Raw genomic sequence first — 22,180 nt, 5'->3', positions numbered from 1 at the left:
TGGGATTATTGGCAGGTACTTCTCTGGGCTTTTACGTGGCTACTAACGATTGAGCCGAAGGCTCAATAGGTTTCCTACCCTTCCCCTGCCCACTCTCAGCCTCCTTTCTCAATTGCGTTGTATCCTAGATGTTAGCTGTATTATTTACCTTCTAATCTCTGTGACCAAAACATCTGATAGAATCCACTCAAAGGGAGGGTAGGTGAATCTTGGCTCACGATTTCATAGAGCTTTCAACCCTTCATGGTGGGCAGAAAGCAGAGATTTTGACAAGAACCTTCCAGGGCCCGCCCCCCAGTGACTCACTTCCTCCAGGTACATCCTATCTCTTAGGAGCTCCACAGCCTTCAAAATAGTTTTCACAAGTTGGGGACTAAGAACTCAAACCATGAACTTGTGGAGGAACATTTCAAAGTCAACCCACAACATCTGCACCGGTGTGCTTACCTGCGTTTAACCCCTGCTGGTGGCCTGCTCTGTTTCTGGAGCCTCAGGCACAGACCTGTGAACACAGCAGGCCTGCCCTGATCTACATGAGGTAACTGTTAGGTCTCATGTCAACTCCCTAAACTCAGGAGAGAAAACAGACTCGTAAATAACTGCAATTAAAGGTACAACGGGAAGAAGGGAGAGTTGGGAGGGGATAATGTAGACAGGTTGAGGGCTGCTTTCCACAGGGCAGCTGGGGACAGATGTGTAGGGTGCTGGAAGACCATCCTGTGACTCGTCATGCCTGGGCAGGCTAAGTGACCAGCAAGTGTTTTCCATTAGGTTTCCATTATCACTCTGATCTGTTTCTTCAGGGTAGAGTGCCACAATTGTCACTCCTGTGGTGAGCCACCAGCGGTCTTGGTTCTAAGTCTATACCTAGAGTCACGGCCTCTTTAAACACGTTAGCGTTCCTTTTCCCTTCAGATAAGCAAGCCAAATAAAACACACTCAAGGTAGAGGTTTGTTCTGTTTTCTTTGCCAGCCCTGGACAAAAGGTTCCACCTCAGAGGTCCTGCTAAGGATGTGCCTGCCTTGCTCCTTGGTTCTCCCGTCAGCATGGAAGGGACTTCTCTCTAGCTCCCCTTTCCACGGGCCTTGATTTATTCTTTGCCCGGAGCAGACTTTCTGGTCTCAGCACGTGGGTGGAGACGGTGGTCTTTTGGGGGAGCGGCAAAGACAGCCCCTGATTTTGAACAAGGCAGACCTCCAGGCTTACGTCTTCCTAAGTTACCATCATTGTGGATTCTTCAATTCCCAGCTGTGTCCCGAACGCTCCATTTTCTGGACCACTGACATTAGGGGAAGGTGACTGGGGAATTGGGGTTCATAGGCCTTGACACTTTAATTCAATCAAATAAATGAAAAGAGACTCGTGGAGATCTTTAGGGAAAACAGAAACCAAATTCCCCACATGAAGAGAGTGGAATGGCGTTGGAACGGGTTTCTGGAATTCCTGTGAGCTTGCAGGAGGGCCAGCATTTCAGAAGCTGACCCCACCCTCAGCAGCTCCTGAGCTAAATTCTGTTCCAACATGCTGTCACCACAAAGGGCCACAGATGAAAGGCAAGAGCAGGATGTGGTGGGTGACACTGTGCACACAGAAGAGCCCCCTTAGATAAGTCCATGTGCCTGGTCCTGTAACCTCTCACAGAACCCCAGCTCCTTCTTATAAACGTCTATCTATCTATCTATCTATCTATCTATCTATCTATCTATCTATCTATCTATCTATCTATCCTATCTATCTTATCTATCTATCTATCTATCTATCTATCTATCTATCTATCTATCTAATCCATCTTATCTATCTATCTACCTATCTATCTATCTATCTATCTATCTATCTATCTATCATCTGTCGTGTGTGCTTGTGCACGTGTGTGTGGTTGCAGGTGTGTTCGAGGCAGAGGACAACCTGCTGGAGTCAGTTCTCTCTATTATGTGGGTTCTGGGGATTGAACTCAGGTCACCAGACTTGGTAGTAAGTGCCTCTACCTGCTGAAGCATCTCACTGTCCCTCTGATTCTTCTAGAGGGACAATTGCCAAGCATTGGAGTTGTAGGAGGTTGCCTAAAAGTTGTATCTTGTGCCCATTTTCCCTTTGCCCTTGGAGTCTGTAAAATGATTCCGTACCCACTTGCTGAGCATCTTCTTGGTGTCAGGCCCTATGCGAGATCTAGAAAAGATAACCCCTGACGATCGTGGAGATGTTGGGATGCCTGAGTGTTCTGGTGGTCCTGCAGGGGCAGGGTGGCATGAAGACCGTTCTTGAAGCACAGGATATCTGCAGCGGGTCAAGCTGTGCCTTCTCCCAAATGCGTGTCCACACAGAAGCTCAGAGTCTGGTCCTGTTTGGAAGTGGAGACTTTGAGGGCATAAAGGAGGAAACCGATGATGGCTGGCTGCATTTAGGCCTGGAAACCTGATGAGAACATCTCTGTAAAGATGGCTCAAGAGGAGAAGGCCATGTATACGAGGCAGGGCAGAGGCCAGTGAGCGAGACGGCAGTCCCGGAACACTGAGCATTCCTGGAATCACAGAGGGAGAAGCAGGAAAGCCCTTCTCTGGAGTCTGTGCAGGGGCCAGGTACTTCCTCCTCCGGAACCACGAAGAATGCCTTCAATTCTCCTAAAATGCCCCACTCATGTACCTTGTAAACGTAGCCCTCGGCAATGAATGTCATACCTGAGGACCCAAGACAGTCCCGAAGAAGAGCGAACAGACATCAGTCCCTGCTCCCTTGTCCCTTTTCTATCTGGACCAAATATGCTGGGTGGATTCCATTGCTCTGTGTGTGGACCAGCGGCTGGAGGTGGGGAGACTCTTCCTTGTACTCTCTGTGGTTTTCAGATTGAGCACAATGCATTGAGCACAAGGGCACGATTTGCTGAGCTTCTAAATGACTGAGTGAATGCGTGAGCAGAGAGAGGGGTAATGCGGAAATGGGGCAGGAGAACCTTCCATCAGCAGGGCCAATTGCTGACCCTTGCTGAAAGTAATTAGGAAGGTTTCCCACTGAGATTGTATAGACCAGCCAGTAGCAAGGGCAGGTGGACAGATGCATTGACAAGGAGAAAGTGTTCTAGCTGCGCCCAGTGTCCTTCTACGGCAGGCACCCGATGGCTCATTATCTGTGGTAACCCCTCAGGGGGTTAAACATTCCATTTTCAGATGTGGACTGTGAGGCTTAGAGAGAGAAGGCCGCTGGGAAACCACTGTCCTGCCAGCGAGGAGCGGAACTGGAATCTGATCCCGGGTCTTCTGCTCCCAAGTTTGTGTCCTCTGCATTGCGCCGCTCACGTCACCAGCTGCCTTTGGGAAGGGGTAGTAGTCACGGCCCCCGAGGCTGACATAGAGCTTAATGCCTTCCAAAGACTAGATCACCAGAGGAGGAATTCTCTGGAAAAATGATCCAAGAAGACAGCGAGCTGGCAGAGCACCAGGGTTCAGGGCCAATCCCTGTGTACCTTCAGCCGGTCTCGAGACGCATTCTCTGGGCAAAGCGGTCATCGTCTTCCCTATCAGATTCCACTCCATTGCAGAACGATGTTCATTATCTTCAGATCTTCAATATCTTAGATTTTATTTTTATTTTATATGTCTGGGCGTTTTTGCCTGCGTGTCTGTCGGGGCGCTAGCAAGTGTTCTGAACTCACGAACCCTCTCTCCAGCCCCACCTTTGATCAGCTTTAAAGCTCAGACATCACCCGAGTTCCTCCCTCATTTAAGTCAGTCAGTCTGGTAATTAAGTCCTTGCTGCTCCAGAGTTGCACGAACCATCCAGTGCTCTGGAGGCCAGTGCCCTTTTTCATCTTCTCGTTTGTTCCATCATCTGTTTGCCAAGAACTCAGTGAGCATGACCCTGGGGTCTCCAGGGACCAAGATTCTGCTTTGCCTCCATGAAGAGCTTCTCTTCCAACTTGGCCCAAGAAGATCTGTGATTAGAGGGTTGGAAAAGTAGGTCAGTTGGTAAAATGCTCGCCGTGCAAGGATAGGGATTGGAAGTCAATCCTTACTGCCCATGTTAAAGGCTGGGCATGGTGGCATGTCTGTAATCCTAACACTGGGGATGAGATGCGGGCAGGGCCTGGGACAGGAGGATCCCTGCAACTTGTTAGCTGAGCAGTCTAGTCTAATAGTCAAGTTGCAGGTCAGTCTCAGAAAACAAGGTTATTCGGAGGTTCAAGGAAGAATGACTTACGATCGACTTGCACGCACACATCCACACACACGCTCCGACTTGTACATTTGCCCACATACCTGCATGCACGCATATGTACACACATAGACATAGAAAAGAAATAAGTTCCTGTGATGGTACAATGTGGAAAAGGCCAGATCCCAGGAGGAAAGACAGGGTAGGAAGCTGGAGAGAGCGTCACAGAACAGAGGAGATGAAGGTTGGGAAAGTGACCGCGAGGGAAGTCATCATGGCGGAGGGAGCAGTGGGCGCAAAGACACAGGAGCGTGATGGGTGTGGCATGGTGGGGGCATGACATGATGGGGCTGAGGGAGATCTGGGAAGGGTGCAGTGTGTGGGTAAATGCAGTCACAGGGTGTCCTCCGGACATTCGTATTTTGTTAGAGATGGTGACGTCAGTCTCTCTTGTCTGGGGGTTTGGTTGTGAGGGATAGATACTCAAGACTGTATTCTTTTCTTTTTCTTTCTTTCTTTCTTCTTTTTTTTTTTTTTTAAAGATTCACCCACTTATTATGTATACAACATTCTGCCCCGATATATGCCCGCACGCCAGAAGAGGGCGCCAGATCTCAGTACAGATGGTAGTGAGCCACCATGTGACCGCTGGGAACCGAACTCAGGACCTCTGGAAGAGCAGCCAGTGCTCCCAACCTCTGAGCCAGCTCTCCAGCCCCTCAAGACTGTATTCTTTCTCACAGAGAGTGGCTGCAGAGGAGTCAGCCTTCGGGAGGGTGAGTGGTGACTCTAGGCCTTGGAGGTGAGTGTTTCTCTGGAGCCCCTGGTACTTACGGACAGAAAATCAGGAAGGGTCTGTGTGGATGGACCATAACAGCATCTGATGGCTCTTTGACTCAGTATCTGGGTGGACATGTCTGTGTGTGTGATGGTGACCCCAGGGCAGTCAGACCTCCTTTCCAGACATCTACTGTGAGTTGGGCTGAAAAGGCATGGCCCAGCCCTGAGGACTGGCCTCTCCTCCAACCCTGCCCCCATCGTCTACACTCCCTGACTCAGTTTCCCCCTCTGCTGCTGCCTTTTTTTCTGTCAGCTCCTTCCCCATTCTCTCTGCTCACTCTTTCATCATGAAACGGAGGGGGGTTGATATTTTCTTTGGTGTTGTCTTTGCTGGCCCTTAGTTTCATCTCCTCCCCCCTCTCTTGCTGTCTGTGGAGAGGATTAGTCAGGCTGCTTGACATTTTTTTTTTTTTAACTTGAAACCTCTTAGTTTAACTGCTGCTAACTAAATATACTGTGACCTCAGCAGTGGCCTGCAAGCTGTACTCAGCCAGTGAGACCAAGGAAGACTCATGCCCAAAGCATCTTTCTCTTTCGCTTTGGATAGAGATTATCCCCTGCAGACTGGAAAGGGTCGTTTGCATGCTGACGGTTGCCTTGCAGTGCAGTTTGGACTTGGGGTTTGGTCAGCAGGGGTTTAAATGTGTAGGTGCATAGATGCCCCTTCCACCAAGGCACCCTGGACTCCCAGAATTGGCCTGTGGAGTGCCACCTTTCTTTAGGAGCCCTAGGAAGTGGTTCGCATAGTTCTTCTGTCTCCCGGAGAGACTTGGATGAACTTTGAATAACCACAGCCCAGGGCAGCTTATTAGTGATTAGACAGAGGAGAGGGAAAGAAAGTCAAGTCTCCTACAGGATATTACAAACAGCGTGGCTTTCCCATTCCAGAAAACAGACTTCTATAAAAGTAATTCAGTCTTGAGGCTCCTGGCCATGGCAGGACCCACCAAATTCAGCTCAGGGTGAGAAAGGGGGCCGGAGAGAAGGACAGGATGACGCTTAGCTGACGAGCTTGGGCCTGTATCCAGCACCTACACAAACTTCCCTCTAAGGCAGAGAGAGAGAGAGAGAGAGAGAGAGAGAGAAGTAGAGACAGACAGACAGACAGACAGACAGACACAGAGACCTACAGACACATGCACACAGAGAGATACAGAGAGAGAGGGAGAGAGAGACACACATACACACAGAGATCTCAGAGATGCTGTGGATCTGACAGCTTTCTTCACTTACCAACATCTTAGTTTATTTGTTATATGTTTATGGAGGATCTACATTGACAGTCATTGAGACAGCCATGGCAAGACAGAAGACAGCAGGACAGATAATAGAGGGGGGAGGCTCATCAATTCATTGCACGTAAGATGAGGGTCTTTATTAGTTTTCTTGTTTCGATGACAATACATCTGGCAGAAACATAACTTTTTTATTTCATCAGTAGTAAAAGGAGCTATAATCTCGGCTGCGTTTATATAATTAATTCAGAGACTTCTTCCAAATAGGTTTTTAGTTTTTTTCCCTTGGTTTATGTGGTGAAAAGATCCATTCTAAGATAATATCATCCCTCTGCATTAAAATTCCTGTGGGAGAAATTCTGGAAGGCAATACGACTAGAATACAATTAAGATTTGGATTTACCCTATCCTTATGTGCCTCCTGTATGCTGTGATTACCATTAATGAATAAAGAAACTGCTTTGGACCTTTAGCAGGGCAGAACTTAGCTAGGCAGGGAAAACTAAACTGAATGCTGGTAGAAAAGAGGCGGAGTCAGAGAGAAGCCATGTAACCCAGCCAGAGATGGACATCGGAACTTTACCTGGTAAGCCACAGCCATGTGGCAATACACAGATTAATAAAAATGGGTTAAATTAATATGTAGGAGTTACCCAATAAGAAGTTAGAGCTAATGGGCCAAGCAGTGATTTAAATAATACAGTTTTTGTATGATTATTTTGGGTCTAAGTGACCAGGAATAAATGAGCAGTCTCCTGCAACATTGCATGAACTGAAAGGGTTTAAGAAAATTCTAAACAGAAATGACCTATTTTAGCACACACATGCACGCACACACACACTTTATGTGTATGTGTATTTTATCTGCATATATGAGCACCATGTGCATGTCTGGTGCCTGCAGAGGTCTGAAGAGGATAATATACAATTACATATATTTTATGGATTCACCCATCCAAGGAGAGAGACATACAAGAACTGAAACTTCAGCCATATCCCCATTTAACAGTCATGAAAATGAAGAGACAAAACTGAGCCATAGTGAGGAGAAGCAAGAGCAAGAGGCATTGTGGAAGTGGGAAGAGGAAAGCAGCTCAAGGTGGAGGGCAGGCAGTGATGTGCTGTGTGGTCAGGAAATGAAAATGGACTGTTTGGGCAGTGTTCGCATCACTGGGTACCTTTCCAAGTTCGTGTTCAAGAAGAGATGGGACCAAGAGCCTGATTAAAACATCTTCAAATAAAATGGATTCGTTGGTAGAATGCTTGTCTAGCATGTAAAATGGGTTTGGTCCCCAGGGAAGCATAAGCCAGAAATGGTGGCACACACCTGTAATCTCAGAACTCAGAAGGTGGAGGCAGGAGTATTAGAAGTGCAAGGCTACATAGTGTATTTGAGGTCAACCTGGGCACATGAAATCCTGTCTCAAAAAGGGGGAGGTAGTTAGAGAAAGGGGCATCAGGCCGAGGGAAGAGCCGACGGTCAAGCAGTGCCTCTGGACCACAATATTACCTCATGAAGAGCCTGAGGTGAAAGCACAAAGAAAGGAGAAGCTTTTGCAACACTGGGAAGGGAGAGACACTCCAGCATGCAACGCAGAATGGCGAAATTTATTCCAGATGCTTCCGTGGGTGGGAAACAACTTTGCTTACACCCTGAGATTGCCTGGCATCAGCCAGGACAGGACGGGGAAGAGAGTAGCCATGGTGGTCTTCCGTGCACACAGCAGAGCAGGACTCTCGTTCTCCAGGCTGAGTGAGGGGGTCACCTTAGGATGCTTTTCAGAAGAGAACCCCTGTGCATCCATCTTGAATGGGACTCAGTGATGTTTCCAAATGTCTTCCCTGTGATTATATCTCTTATGCCCTCTTATGGGCACTTCAGCTTTCCATGGGCCTGACATTGAGCATGAGGGGCACTTGGAAGTAAAGGGGCCACAGGGAGGGACAACCCTGATATCCAGAGGGCAATGGTTGCTGCTGTTGCTGAGGAATCTGTTGGCTGTCCCCAGAAAAGTCATTCTTATAACACTTACTGGAATGAAACCCCACACTAATTCTGCAGTTTTAAAAAGATCATCTGGCAAAAGCAAGCTTTTTTTCTGCTTTTATGTTTTTCATTGCAGTATGATTTTACAGACCCTAGGTAGCTACTGAACTGAGCCTACTTTCAATGTACCATATCCACAGAATGTAGGGACACACAGTCATAGACACAATAGTTTTACATGCTGAAAAATGACCTGAGTGATTCTAAGGGTCCTCTTGGGCTAGCCCTCCCATTCTGGATATTAAGGATGATGATGATGATGATGATGTGTGTGTGTGTGTGTGTGTTCATCCATCCATGTCCATAATTTTTTTTTCATGTCCATAATTCTTTGTTCCTCTGGGAAACATCCTCTGTCTTTCCTATGCAGTTTGGGCTGTCAATCAAGTAGTTAAGCCCACTTCCATCTGGAGGGATGTGATACAGACCTTCCCCGTTATCATAGTGCAATCTCTGGCATCGGTTCAAGAGGTAGGGGTGGAGTTAGAAAAGCACCCACAGGCTTTTTTTTTTTTTTTTAACTACTCTAGAGCGTGGTAGTCTTGACTTCCGTCAGTTCTAGGCCTTTGGAGCTGGGTTGCGATTTCTTGCATCACACAGCATTTTAACCGAGATAGGTTCCCGTGGGCCTTCATGTGAGGCCGGCCGTGTGGGGTATGCACTGGAGAGTCAGGCAGGCGTGGTCAAAGAGTCTGTGAGGTAGCTGTCCCTGGGACGACCAGGTGTCCGTCTCGGGGTCATAGCAGTCGAAGGAAGCTGAGTCCTCAATGTTGCAGTCTGTGGTCAGCCTCCGCCCACCTGTCACATACAGCTTGTTCCCCATCACTGTGGCCCCATGGTGCATCCTGCGCTCCTTCATGTCCGCGCATTTGGCAAATTTGTTGGACCGAGGGTCATAAGCAAGAATCCTCCTTGTGTAACCTGAAAATGGAATAACACGGACAGCGGTGGGTGGCTCACCTGGGGCTATGGGCCAGCGGTTGCAGCTTCCTGATCCCTGCCTACTCAAGGGTGGGATTCTGGACCAAGGCCTGGGTGTTTGGGCACCCTGCTGCAGCCTGGCATGCGGAAGAACTGAGGCTGGCGTCTGGATCTCTCTGGCTATGGTCCACATTTAGGCAGCCATCTAAGTCGTCTGTAGAGTAGGGGTAATTCTGCCTTCCGGGGGCTTCTGCAGCCCGGTTAGCATTTTCATCTCTCCTACGTGGCCCAAGAGACATTGCCATTCAGGGAAGGAGACCTTCTTTGAGAACACAGAAATGGATTCCCATGGCAGGCAGTTATTTTAAGGGTTACTATTTTATGACAGGCAAACCAAGACATAGAAAGATGAGTAACTTGCAAAAAGTATATAATCTCTTAATGATAGTCATTTAAACCCAGGTCTCTTTGACCCCTAAACCAGACCTCTTTATATACATTGCATTTACAGAGAAATGATACATTGGTAGCCATTGTTGTTTTGTTAATGGTATTATTATTATTATTATGTATTACATTTTTTGAGACAAGATCTCACACTAGTTTGGCCTGGCACTCACTCTGTAATAAAGACTGACTTCTGTGTTAGTTAGTTAGTTAGTTAGTTAGTGACAATCCTCAAGTCTCAGCCTCCCAAGTGCTCAAATTATAGGTGTGAGCCACTACACCTAGCTAGTCTTAACTCCAGGAAACATCTCTTCTTCACTATGTCTGGAATAATCCTGCTAGCTTTAGTTTTATCCCGGCAACAGCTCTGCAGAGTGGGTACAGTTCCATCTCTTGTTTACAGAGCGAGACCGGAAGGCGCTTCCAGGCGAATAGCTTTTCCAGTTTTGCACACTCTCCTCAGAGGATGGATGTGCTTTTCGGAAGACCTGCCTTGTCTGTCAGCAGCCATTTCCCCCTCAGAGCTGCCGGGTTTGTTCCCCACAGTCAGTCTCTGTTCACTCACCTCCCACAATGACGATCCTCTCTCCCAGCACCACCGCGGGGGCACACACGTTCTTGATCATCCTTGTCTCCATCGTAAACCATGTGTTTCTGGAAATGTGGTAAACCTGAGGGGGAAACAGAATCATTGTGTCAAATTTTAAAGCTAATGTCTTTAAAAGGGTAGAAAAGTAATTGTTTATTACATTTTTACAAGATAGAGAGAGAGAGAGAGAGAGAGAGAGAGAGAATGTGTGTGTGCGTTTGACGTAGTGGTGTGTGTGTGTGTGTGTGTGTGTAAGTGTGGAAGTCAGAGGACAACTTTTGGGTTTCTGTTTTCTTCTTCCACCATGTGAGTCCCAGGACTTGAACTCAGGTCCACAACCTTGGTGACAAGCACCTTTAACTGCTGAGCCATCTCAGTGGCCCACGTAGTCATTTACAGGGTGAATCAGAAATGGATTTGTTTCTTTCTATTTCTTTTCAGGTTTTAAAGTGCAGGTGTTACTATCAGTAAATGAACTCTTGCTGGCAGAAAGAAGAATGTATTGGAAGCTAGTCATGTGACCCCCCCATGAGCCCAATGACTGTATTTTCCTTAACCAGACCAAGAGTTCTGCGTTGGGGTAAGCATTTCACTTACCTTCTTGGGATATTTGATTATTTTACTGAGAAACGGAGCAACTTGGATATTTAGGAAGCCAATTGTTTTTCCAATATTTTTTATTTCTAGATCATGTTTATATTTCTAAATGTCCCTGTGTAGTGAAGAGGGTCAGAGAACCAAGAATAAGTTTGAGGCTATGTAAGGAAGGCTTTGGAACAGTTTGTGCCTGAGAGGAATTAGGGTTTTGAGAAAGAAGAGAAGCAAGGGAAGAAGACAAATAAAAGAGAAAGCAGACTTGTGAGCCATCCTCTGAGATGTGGATCAAATCATGACTCCTTCTTCTGTTGATTTCCCCAGTTTAAAATTCAAATATCAAATGTAAGCTCCTTAGTTAAAGGAAAGATTTAGCACACGAGAGAAAGGATGGACTCCACGTAAGAAAAGAAAATGAAAACCTATTTGTTTACAGAAGAAAACGATGAAGTAGTTGTCACTGAAACTTTTCCATATAAAATATAATTTCTAGCTTCATCAAAGACCCTAGCTGATAACAGTTTGGGGCTGGGGATGACTGGCATGTATGAAGGCCCGTGTCAATCCCCAGAAGCACATAAACTGGGTGTGGTTGGTGCCACCTGTGATCCTAGCAACCAAGAGGTAGAGGCAGAAGATCAGAAGGTCATTCTTTGCAACACAGGGAGATCAGCCTGGGCTACATAAGACTGTATTTCTAAAATATTTAATAGGGGCTGGAGAGGTGGCTCAGTGGTTAAGAGAACTGGCTGCTCTTCCTGAGGTTCTGGATTCAGTTCCCAGCAGCTCACATGGTGGCTCACAGATGTCCTTAACTCCAGCTCCAGAGAATCACATGCCCTCTTCTGACCTCTAGGGCCACAGCATGCATGTGATGCCCTGACATAGATGCAGGCAGAACATCCATAGACATAAAAGTAAATGTGTTTTTAAAATAAATAAGTAGCAGGAAGAAGTTGGCATTCACAAACCACTTTTCAGGCAGCCACTATTTCTTCCTCGTTTTTCAGGTTACACGATTGATGCTCACAGAAACTGAGTGACTTTGCCTAGCTAGACTGAGTGGCAGTGATAGCTTCTGGTTCAGTCCAGAGGCCATGCTTTTGATCACCAGGGTCATGGATCTGTTGAGGGAGTATGGCATTTCCTGATAGTTAGATGATAATGATGATGATGATGATGATTATTGTGGGTATGCTTCTGTATATGTGTGTACTCTCATACCATGGCATGTGTGGGGGTCAGAGATCAAGTTTGTGAAGTCTGTTCTCTCCTTCTACTTTTACTGGGTTCTGGGAATCAAACTCAGTTCAGACTTCGATGGCAAGTCCCGAATCAATTGAAATGTCTTAAGGTGCCTTGATGGATGTTTTTGAGACCAAGATCCCCCCCTAGGACCTTTTTCCTGTGGAAGCCCGGAGGAGGCTGAGTAGTCACAATGGCTGGGAAGCCCTATTGCTTCGTCTGAAACTACACTGGTGACACACTCCTTGGGACGTGGCATCCTGGGGGAGAAAAGCAAAAGCTGGCTGCAGTCTACTCGAGTGACGGTTTCCTCCTGACCTTCTGTTCTCTCAGCTTGGTGTCGGGTCTCAGAGACAGATTTATAATTTCCTCTCAGGCCTCACAGTGCCTCAGAGAGACTGTGGCCAGGTAACAAAGGATGTTTGACCCAGGTAGGAAGCGATGCTCCCTCATGCTGTGGGATTTGCTGTCTGTCATCCAGAAGCAGAGGTGGAAAAAAAGCCAGGTAGAAAGGGACCATAGACGCTTCCACCTTGTCCAGTGACGCCATTGAAAGACAGCGCTGGAAAGAACATTGGCTCCGCCTCTGCCCGAAAACCCAACCTGCTTTATCAAGTGACCCTCAGCATTCATTTAAACTGTATTTAAGTGCGTAGACTGCCCACTTCAAAGCTAAGGCTAGGCTGGTAAGGAAAGCATGCATACAAACGCTTCCTTCCACCCACTCCTGGCTTTCCTTGGCCGTACTACAAAAGGATCACTCCCAAGTCAGTATTTGTTTGGCTTTGTGGGGATCTTGGTTTGGTTGCACTCTGTATTTCTTGACCTGTTAACTGGAAGTTTATTTGAGCTTGGCATTTTATTCTTAGGGAACTGGTGACGGTTTTGCGGCGTGAAGTCACCAGCCCATTTGTTGATTCTGTTTGGAAAAACAGTCAAGAGAGGTGGGAGGAGGTCTAGCTTTCCACAAAAGTTCTCTGGTGGATCTGTTTTGAGGGTCAGAGTAGAGCTTCTCCCAGCTTGGTCACGGGGAGTATGGGCTGCAGAAAGCTGTGGAAGTAGCTTCCAGGGCCGCTCAGTGTTTAGCCCCTTTGCCTGGGCTTCTGGGAGAATCTCCCAGCTCTCCTCTCTGGATCTCCTCCAGCTCCTTCTCTGCAAGCATCTAGAGTAGTGCCTCTCAACCTTCCTAATGCTGCACCCCATTAATACAGTTCCTCATGTTGTGGTGACCCCCGATCATAAAATTATTTCATGGCTACTACATAACTGTAATTTTTGCTACTGTTAGGAATCTTAGTGTAAATATCTGATACTCTGGATACCTGATATGTGACCACTGGGGAAGGGTCGTTCGGACTCCTAGAGGGATCCTGACCCACAGGTTGAGAACCACAGATCTAGAGGGCGCTAAAAATACAAAACTGATTGCTGCTCCATCATCCATGAACCCTTGGATGCTCTCTCTGCCCCCTACCCTCACAGGTTACTATCCCAGTTTGTAAATCGGCAAGATTTACAAAGTCCAGCTGTAGCAGCTTCATCTCCACAAGCCATTGTGGAACGTTCTGGACTTTTGATAGGAGGGGCTTGGAGGCAGCATCTGGGTGGAGGAGGTTGCTGGGGTAGTGTGGGAAGGGCATGGTGAAAATTACATGGGGGCTAACACCTGGTCCCTCCCCAGCTACCGTCTGGCATGCGGCCTTCCTCCTCCTTGCTCTGCCTGGCCACTGTATGCTGTGCTCAGTCCCTCAGGTGGCGAGCTGTGCCTCCTCTTTTCTTCTGAGCCCTTTTACAAAGGACCCTTACCAGGGATCCGTCTCTCCCTCTGCAGATAACTCTGATTTCTTCAGCTGTCAGCTCGTCGCTCCCACTCAGTCCCTCTGCTGCTTGCTTATTTTAGCATCTAGCATCCGCTCTGCCTTCTCCCTCCCCTCTCACCCTTCTTTCTTATCTGTCAGCTCTCCTTCTCTGTGCTCAACCCAGCTTAAGCCAAACACAGAGTTTTCTTCAAAGTCTCTGGACCCTCATGTTCTTTGCGATTCTTTGGTCCCATTTAAGACGCCTCCTAAGTTTTCAGTGCCTGTGTCTTCAGGATCCAAATTGCAACTGTCTTATCGACTCCTTGAGGGTTAAATATAATTTTCTGTTTCCTCCCAGGTCTCCAGAGCCTTTACAGTGGCCAGTGCTCAGTATAGAGCATATGGACGAGCAGAGTCCACTCCTGGGGGGTCTTCTATAGTAAAGAGAAGCTTACCATTTGTGGAGCAGTTGTTAGAAGCCTGCAGGAGGCTGGGCAGCACTTGCTGTTCTGGTTGGCCTTTATCAAACACACTTCTCAGAGACTGTATTAGTGAAATGAATTTCTCCTGTCATTTAAGGCCCAGGTTCCCAGGCATAGCCGCATTTTACAGCCTCCTAGAGACTTTCATGAAGCACAGATGCCATGGTCCCATGCAAAGAGATTTTGATTCAGCAGATCCGAGGTCAGGTTCTAGGGGATTTGTCGGTGTGCAGAAGACTTGTAATGGGGTGAATGGTACCACTAATGTCCTCTAGGACTTCACTGTCCTATTTTTTTTTAAACATGTTTCAGCCTAAACTTCTAGGTTATTTTTCCTTCAAGTGAAGACAAACTCTTTGTGGATGGGGGTGTACTTGACATAACTTTGTATTGGTCTCACAATAAAAATTGATAAGTCAAAAGGCACTAAAAAGTTCCTTCTCTTCATTCCTTGTAAAAGGCAAATGTGTGCATGTGTGTGTGCATGCTATGGGTGTACCTACGCATATGTGTGTGTGCCTGTATGGGCATGTGTATATACATATACACACACACAAACAAGCATGCATGTATTTGTTATCATATACATATACTATTATATACAGCATATGTGCATGTATATGTGTACAGGTGTATATTCCATTACGTCTGCACGTGTGCATATGTACATAGGTGCATATATGCATAGATATGTACATGCCATGATAAGTAAGAGTATATGGATATACACACAAACACATACAGGTATGTTTATGTGTATGCATATACAAGAATGCATATATGCACATATATGACATCTGTGCATATGTATGTGCTATTATATGTGCACACAAATGCACATACACATGAGTACACACATATACACGCAAGTGTATAGATGTGTGCACATATGTTTGTCATTATATGCATGTATGTCTGCATATGTGCACATGCATACATGAGCATATCATATAATTACATATATGCATATATATGTCTGTATGCGTATTTATACTGTTTGCTATACATGTTCATGTGAATGAATATACACATGACTGAACACATGCACATGTATGTGTGCATGTGTGTATACCCAATTATATATGTGCTCGTGCCTATATCAGTGTATCTGTATATAATTATGTGTGCATGCTTATGCTGTTATATATGTGCATGTGAATGCATGTTCATATAACTGAAGACACTCATGTATGTGTGTGTATATGTATATGTCATTATATTAGGTATGTTTATATATATGTGTGTGTGTGCATGTGTGTGTCTGTGTGCACACACACTTGGCATTTACATGGTGAGAAGGACCAGCCGATTACCTGGATAAGGCGCACAGGATTCTGCATGACGTCCTCACCCCCGAAAAGATAGAGCCTTTGGTCCTTCACTGCCACGGCAGGGTGGAGCACGGCCACTGGCATGTTAGCCATGCTCTCCCAGACATCATGGACGCTGTCGTACCTCTCCATGGAGCCCAGGAGCTCCTGCCCTGCTCCGGTGCCCCCAATGGAGAAGATGAAGTTTTTGTGGGTGGTGCCCCTGTGAGAGTAGCGGGCTGCCAGCATGGGCCGCCCCAGCCTCCACTGGTTGAGCTTCAGAGAGAAGATGTAGACACTGCTACTGATGAGACTCTTCCCCTCGCTGACAACCATGCCCCCAAGCACGTAGACACTACGGTGCAAGGTGACGGCGGAGGCCTTATACAACCGCGCGGGGAGTTTGGCCAGGCTCTGCCACTGACCCGTCCGTACACTGTAGAGCAAGACGTCCCTGGTGGTCTGCTGGCTGTCCTTCCGCCCTCCCAGGAGGAGGAGGAAGTCTTGGTAGGAGCTCCTTGGGGGGATGTGCCGCAGAAGTTCGCAGTCCTGGGCGCTGGGGCTGTACAAACAGAATATTTGCTTGCTGGCTGTCTCCAGGATGGCCTGGCAGGCGGGCGAGGACTGGAGAAGCGCATCGCTGGCGATGAAGTGGTGGAAGAAGGCTGGGTGGATGTACTGCAAGCGGACCTGCTGCAACAGCTCCTGCATGTGCTGCCACCGGGCCTTCAGGTCGTGCTTGACCCAAGCCATGAGGGCCTCAAACACTGCTTCCTCCTCTCCGCAGAGTGCGTCATCTCCTAGGTAGCGTCTCAACTCCGCGGCGCAGAGCTCCTTCAGGTCAGCGGATGCTGCTACCTCCGGGAAGCAAGTCAGGGCCACCTCCCTGGCTTTCTTCTTCAGGCTCTCACAGCTTAGGATTTCTGCGAGTCTGACCAGGCTCAGGCAGTTGCCGGGGGTCAGCTGGCTCTGCAGGTATGATGAGCAGGCCTCGAACACACGGGGGTACTGCAGCATGGCAGCTGCCTCCATCAGTGGGAGGACGTTGGCAGCAGAGATATGCACCTCTCCCGTGTACGCATACGTGACGACCTGCTCCAGAGTGGTGGAGTCGAGGCCTTGCAGCTGCACTTTGGCCTCCCTGCTCTCCCGGAAGTGACTACAGAACATGGCCTTGAAGTAGGGGCTGCTGGAGGCCAGCACGTTGCGGTGGCAAGGGACCTCCCAGGCTCCCGAGCAGATGCTCACATCTGTCAGGATCTTGCTTTGCCTTAAGCTGTTGAGCTGTCTCAGCAAGTCAGAGGAGAAGTTGTGGTCTTTGAAGACAACCCCATCTGGCAACTCCTCATCCATCCTACAAAGAAGGAGGGAAGTCCTAAGTGGAAGCAAGGGCAAGGCTTTCTGGCAGCGCATACTGTGGGGGCTCCAAGCCTCATTCACCGCTATCCGTTTACCAAGCGGGACCACAAACAGAACACACTGAAGATGAAAGAGGAAACCACGCTCCCCGCAGACCACAAAGTGATCTCCTTCAGGCTGTGCTTATCGTCAGAGATAAAAGACACATAGCATCTCTGGCTAATCTTAGGCATCTCCCAACCCAAGCTGATGGTCAGGGACTCACATATGAGCCCGACACGAGAGAACAGTGCGTGCATTTGACAAGAAATGTATGCTTTTGTCCAGACCCTCAGCAGGCTTGTCAGTAAACACAGCTATGAATTTCTTTCTGGGGGTTAGTTATTCCCCCAAGGCTGACATTCTGGGGGTGTGGTCTTCTGGTCACCAAAAGGAAGGGGTCACACGGGGCCGTTGCAAAATCTAGGGAGAAAACTGCATGGGCTTTGGGTTTTTAAAGATGGCACTGACAGAACAAAGACCAAACACTTCTGTGGCTTCACTGGTGAAGTGCTAGGGACGCTTACCTTGCTTCACTGCAGTGACATCCACAGGTGCTGGGTCTGTCTCTTCCCCTCAGAAGATTATTTCTACCTTAGGCTCAGAGTAAAGCCATAAACCCCAGGCCTTGCCTTCTGTTGGCAAACTCTCCGTCCTAGGAGAGTTCCTGGTTTGTTTATGCTGCAGGCACTTTCACAGCTTCTGGGGCTCAGTGCAAGGGCTGCCGGGCAGGCAGACAGTGTATACATTCCAAGCCTAAGAATAGCTGCATATGTACTTTCCAATGTTATGACATGTGACTTTCCAGTTGCCTTTTGCAGCCACCCGAGGGCCTGCAGGGCCGCGCATGCCCACACGCCTTGTTTCCCTGGCGAGTGTTTACATCGGCATAAATAGAAAGGGAGGAACGAATTCCCTGACCGAGGCTTTGCTGTCCATTTGGACGCATCCCGAGTCCCTTGTCCTAAGAGTGCCTTGGAACTCTAGATGCCTGTAAACAGGCTGCAGAATCATTGACGATAGCCAGCTCTCGGCCACAGTAGAGGTGGCAGATAGTCATAGGAGAGGCAGAGAAAGGACAGAACCTTGGGTGCTATTCAGGAGATGTCCATCTACCACCTCCTGCCTGGCGGGACTGTTGTGAGAGCTGTGGTTTCTCTTCCAGGCCTCAAGACAAAGGAATCCATAGCAAATGCTGTGGTCCTTTTTTTTTTTTTATTTGTCAATCATTCTGGGGTTTCTAGACTTGTGAAAATTCTGACCCTAATTAGGCCTCCTGTCCCCATGGCTCGCTCGCTCTCTCTCTCTCTCTCTCTCTCTCCCCCTCTCCCCCTCCCCCCCTCTCTCTCCCCCTCTCTCCCCCCCCCCCCCCCCCCCCCCCCCCCCCGTCTGTCTCCCTGTGTGGATGTGTACTCTGACTTGTACTAACTGTGTTTGTTCCTGTCACCTGCCCCTTCTGGACACCTCCTAGCTGCTCTTCAGCTGGGCTCCCTTAGACCTCAGGCTTCCTGTTCTGTCTCCTCTCACCAGAGAGAAGTGAGTTAGGAACAGGAGGCAAGGCACTTTGGTCCAGGGAGAAAGAGCACAGTGAAGAATAGGATGAGGAGAAAGAAGAGAAGGGAGTGAAGAGGAGAGAAGGGAGGGATGGAGAAAGAAGGGGGGAAAGAGAAAACAAGAAGGAGGGAGAGAGGATGAGAAAGAAGACAGAGAGGAGGAAGAGGGGGAAGAGATATGGAGGAAGGGAGAGAGGGAGAAGGAGGAAGAGAAGACAAGTTGGAGGGAGACAGAGATGGCAGGAAGAAGAGGAGGAGGGGGAGAAAGAATGAGCAGAGTAGGAGGAAGAAGAGGCAATGTGGAGGGAAGAAGAGGAGAAGGAAGAGGAGGACAAGAACAAAGAGAAGTATTGGGGGTGTGGTGGAGGTAACAGGGCAGGAGGCAGCCAGGCCCCCAGTGATGAGCAGCAGAAGCCTGGAAGACTTGGAGGGGGAGGTGTGTCCCCTCCCTTCACTGCTGTCCACTATTGCTCTAGCCACAATCGGCAGCGAGGTCTAAGCCCTTTCCCCACACTGCTCGGACTTTCACAGCAGCCTCTCCTGCTGATTTTAGCCCTGATTTGTGGTTCTCCCATTGCCACTACCTCTACCATGTTGCCACAGAGTAATTCCTGTGCAGACAAGTCAGAGCCTGCCAGGCTCCGAACCACACCTCTGCTGGCTCTCCCTGTCAGCAGTACTTCTTAGCAGGGTCAGGCTGGTCTCCGGCTCTTCCCAGAGCAGTGTCTTCCACTTACGTATTTTTATATTTGCTCCCATAAACAACTTATGGATCCATGCACGTATCTGACAGCGTTTCTGTTTGGTGCCTGGCTTTTAGGGCACTCAGGGCAGTGTAGAAAAAGCAGTCACACTCAGTTATAGGTCATACCCTCAAAGAATTCAGGTGTCAAGGTCACAATGTACATCCAATGCATGACATAGGGTCCAGGGGTCTAGGGGCAGAAGTATCAGTAGCAGAGAGCCTGTGTCAAAGGGGTCAGGGACCCAGGAGATGGAGTGGAGATCAGAGCCGTGGGCAAGGCTTGGGGATGCTGGCTACTCCCCGGCTCCTGAGGAGCCGTGCTGATGCAGGTGAGCAACTGCCTCTCTAAAAGAGGCCTGGTGACCCTCTGTCCTGTACTTGGGACTTTTATGTGCCTTCTTCTCTTGATCCCCTCTTCTGTTTTCACTGCCCCCATTCGTCCTTCGAAATGTAGCCTGTGCCAGCTTTTCTGAAAGTCTGCCCTGCTCCTCCTCGCCGGTCTGCGCTGTCCTCACGCCCTCTGCATCTTGGAGCAGGATGTGCCCCAGACTTCACAGCAGTCTGCTGGCCTGCTGCGTCTATCCCATCAGTGTGGAGCCTCTGAATGTGGATGGCTTGTGTGCTCGCTCTCTCCCCTCCTCCTCCCCTCCCCAGAGTCCAGTGCAGGATGTGGCATCTAGTGGGTGGGTTCTGTTCAATTCCTAAACTGAGCAGAATTGAACAGAATCGGAATGGGTATTGGGGAAAGGGGGAGCTTCATGGGGGGGCCACCTGCTTTGTAAGAGTATGAGGGTTATCACTTATGCTTTGTGTGCAGAGAGCAGTGTGACCCCCAATGTACCTTACTTTAATAAAATCCAACAATGTCACTAATGTGATAAGCTGGAGGCAAATAATTGCTTTGTATATCAGAGTGAAAGCAGAGTGTGGGCTAAGGACCGAGCTTTGGCCTTTGGGAGCTGGAACAATGGAAACACAGCTTCCTCAGGGCTTTGAACGCCTATATCACCATTCTTCCTCTGGCTGCTAAACAAGCTGAGGATGTTCTGAGGGCAAAGAGCAGAGGCCTTCCAGAACCAGGCTTGTCAAGTGTTTGGATGAGCCTGGGTATATGTGCATAGTGTCTGATCAGTTACAATTAATCTTTTAGTTTCTAATACTTAGGAAAGAGCAGGCTCCATTCTGATGGCCTGGCCAAGTAGAATTTGGGAAAAGACACAGAGCTGAGCTGTGTAACACATAGCAAACACACACACACACACACTCACACACACACACTCACACATGCATACATCTCCCCCACCCACGAGTATTCTCAGCCAACTTGTTCATACATCAATTTCTCTCTGACAGTTCTTTTCTTTTTGTCTTACATTCCTTAAGAATATATCTTAGTTTAGGGTTTGAGCATATGGTGACCTGAAATAAATGAGGACACCCAACTCTATGTCCTTCCTTTTGAGGAAAGCCAGTGTCACAGTGAATCAAGGCCTAGAGTTTGAGAACAGGGGAGCTGGGGACAATCTTGGCATTCTTCTCTCAGAATCCATGCCAACTTGGGCATATTATTTGTGTTCTTCCAGCCCTGATTTCCCATGTGTTAAATGGGGTTCGGGATCCTCGTCACACACCAGTAACATGTGTGTAGCTCTGGTAATGTTCCTGGCCTAATTAATATTATCCAATTGCTCTGAACACAATCTCATCAGAGTCTGGAAGATTGTGGTATCTGGTTTGCACGGGTTGATTTGGTTTCCTGTTCATTTTAGCTGTTTATTTCAGTCCTGAGCAAAGAATTGAATATCCTATTCCTAATCCTGCAGAGACTCAACCTTTGCAGTCTTGAAGTCTAGTCAGAGCTCTGCCACGAACTGGTTGCATGTCCTTGGGCAAGTCACACATCTCTATATACTGGGACCCATCTGGCCTTGAAGGTGTGAACCCTGACCTTTTCAGTTGTCCTGCTATGGTTTATACTCCAGGAATCCTCTGCAAGGTGAGGGATAGAAAGGCACCATGAAAGGGTGAGCCTCGTGCTGAGGCCTCTTCAGACTCCTGGCTCATCTCTGGCTGGAAGCCAAGTATAAAGCAGAATGTCAGCCAGTGCCTTTTATGACTTTGCCCTTCTAAGTGAATCCAGGGAGCCTCCATTTCCTGGTAGAACTCTGTTCTGGCTCTGGAGGCCTATCTTTCACATCTGTATGTGCGGGGCTGGATTCGCACGGGAAGGGTAGGCCAATGTGTCACCAGTAGGCTTGACTTCTGGGATCAAGAATCCACCAAGGAAAAGAGAACACAAACCCCCCTCCCCCAGCTCCTTCTGCAGGGCTGTCTTTCTTACACACGACCCAGCCCCCCAGCCCCCCCACAAGCCTGCCCTGCTGTCTGCTAGGACCTGTGCTCAAGAACAGTTCTAAGCTCCTACATTAAGGCTACCCACCCAGAGAGGACCCCCCCCCAAAGGGAGCGCCGCCTTCAGCTTGTGCAGCAGGGTCTCCTGTGTTCTACTCGTCCCCGCCCTGCCCCCCAAGTTCCCCCTTTTGTCCGCGGGTCATTGGACTACCAGGCGTCCATGTTTTGGTGTTGAGGAGTTCCATCTAGACGGGACGGTTCCTGCTTCTACACTGAAGAGATACACCCAGAGAGTCAGTCACAGCAAAGACTGGACCAAGACACCAGGCCTCTCCTGGCTCCATTTGAAGGAAGAGATGGGAAGGCGCCAATGCAAGAATTCCTCCAACAACCTGAAAGGCAACATGACATCACCAGAATCCAGGGATCCCAAAATAAGAAAAATTGTACACCCTACTCCAGAAGAATTAGAAGTA

General features: G+C 48.3%; 1 protein-coding gene across 1 annotated transcript; it reads right to left on the bottom strand.

Moving 5' to 3' along the window:
* Positions 1–6,368: 6,368 nt before the first annotated feature.
* Positions 6,369–17,775, bottom strand: Klhl38 (kelch like family member 38). The gene is made up of 4 exons (XM_050145147.1): positions 17,582–17,775; positions 15,660–17,010; positions 10,203–10,308; positions 6,369–9,190 (listed from the first exon to the last, which is right to left on the bottom strand). Exons 2-4 carry the CDS (start codon positions 17,007–17,009, stop codon positions 8,901–8,903), a joined length of 1,746 nt encoding a protein of 581 aa, XP_050001104.1. The 5' UTR covers position 17,010; positions 17,582–17,775; the 3' UTR covers positions 6,369–8,900.
* Between the last annotated feature and the right edge of the window lie 4,405 nt (positions 17,776–22,180).

This window comes from Alexandromys fortis, unplaced genomic scaffold (assembly GCF_014885135.2).
Source record: "Alexandromys fortis isolate MF-2015 unplaced genomic scaffold, M_Fortis_MF-2015_v1.1 scaffold_2_1_26212458, whole genome shotgun sequence".
NCBI lineage: Eukaryota > Metazoa > Chordata > Mammalia > Rodentia > Cricetidae > Alexandromys > Alexandromys fortis.
This window is presented reverse-complemented; position numbering and strand designations above follow the sequence as displayed.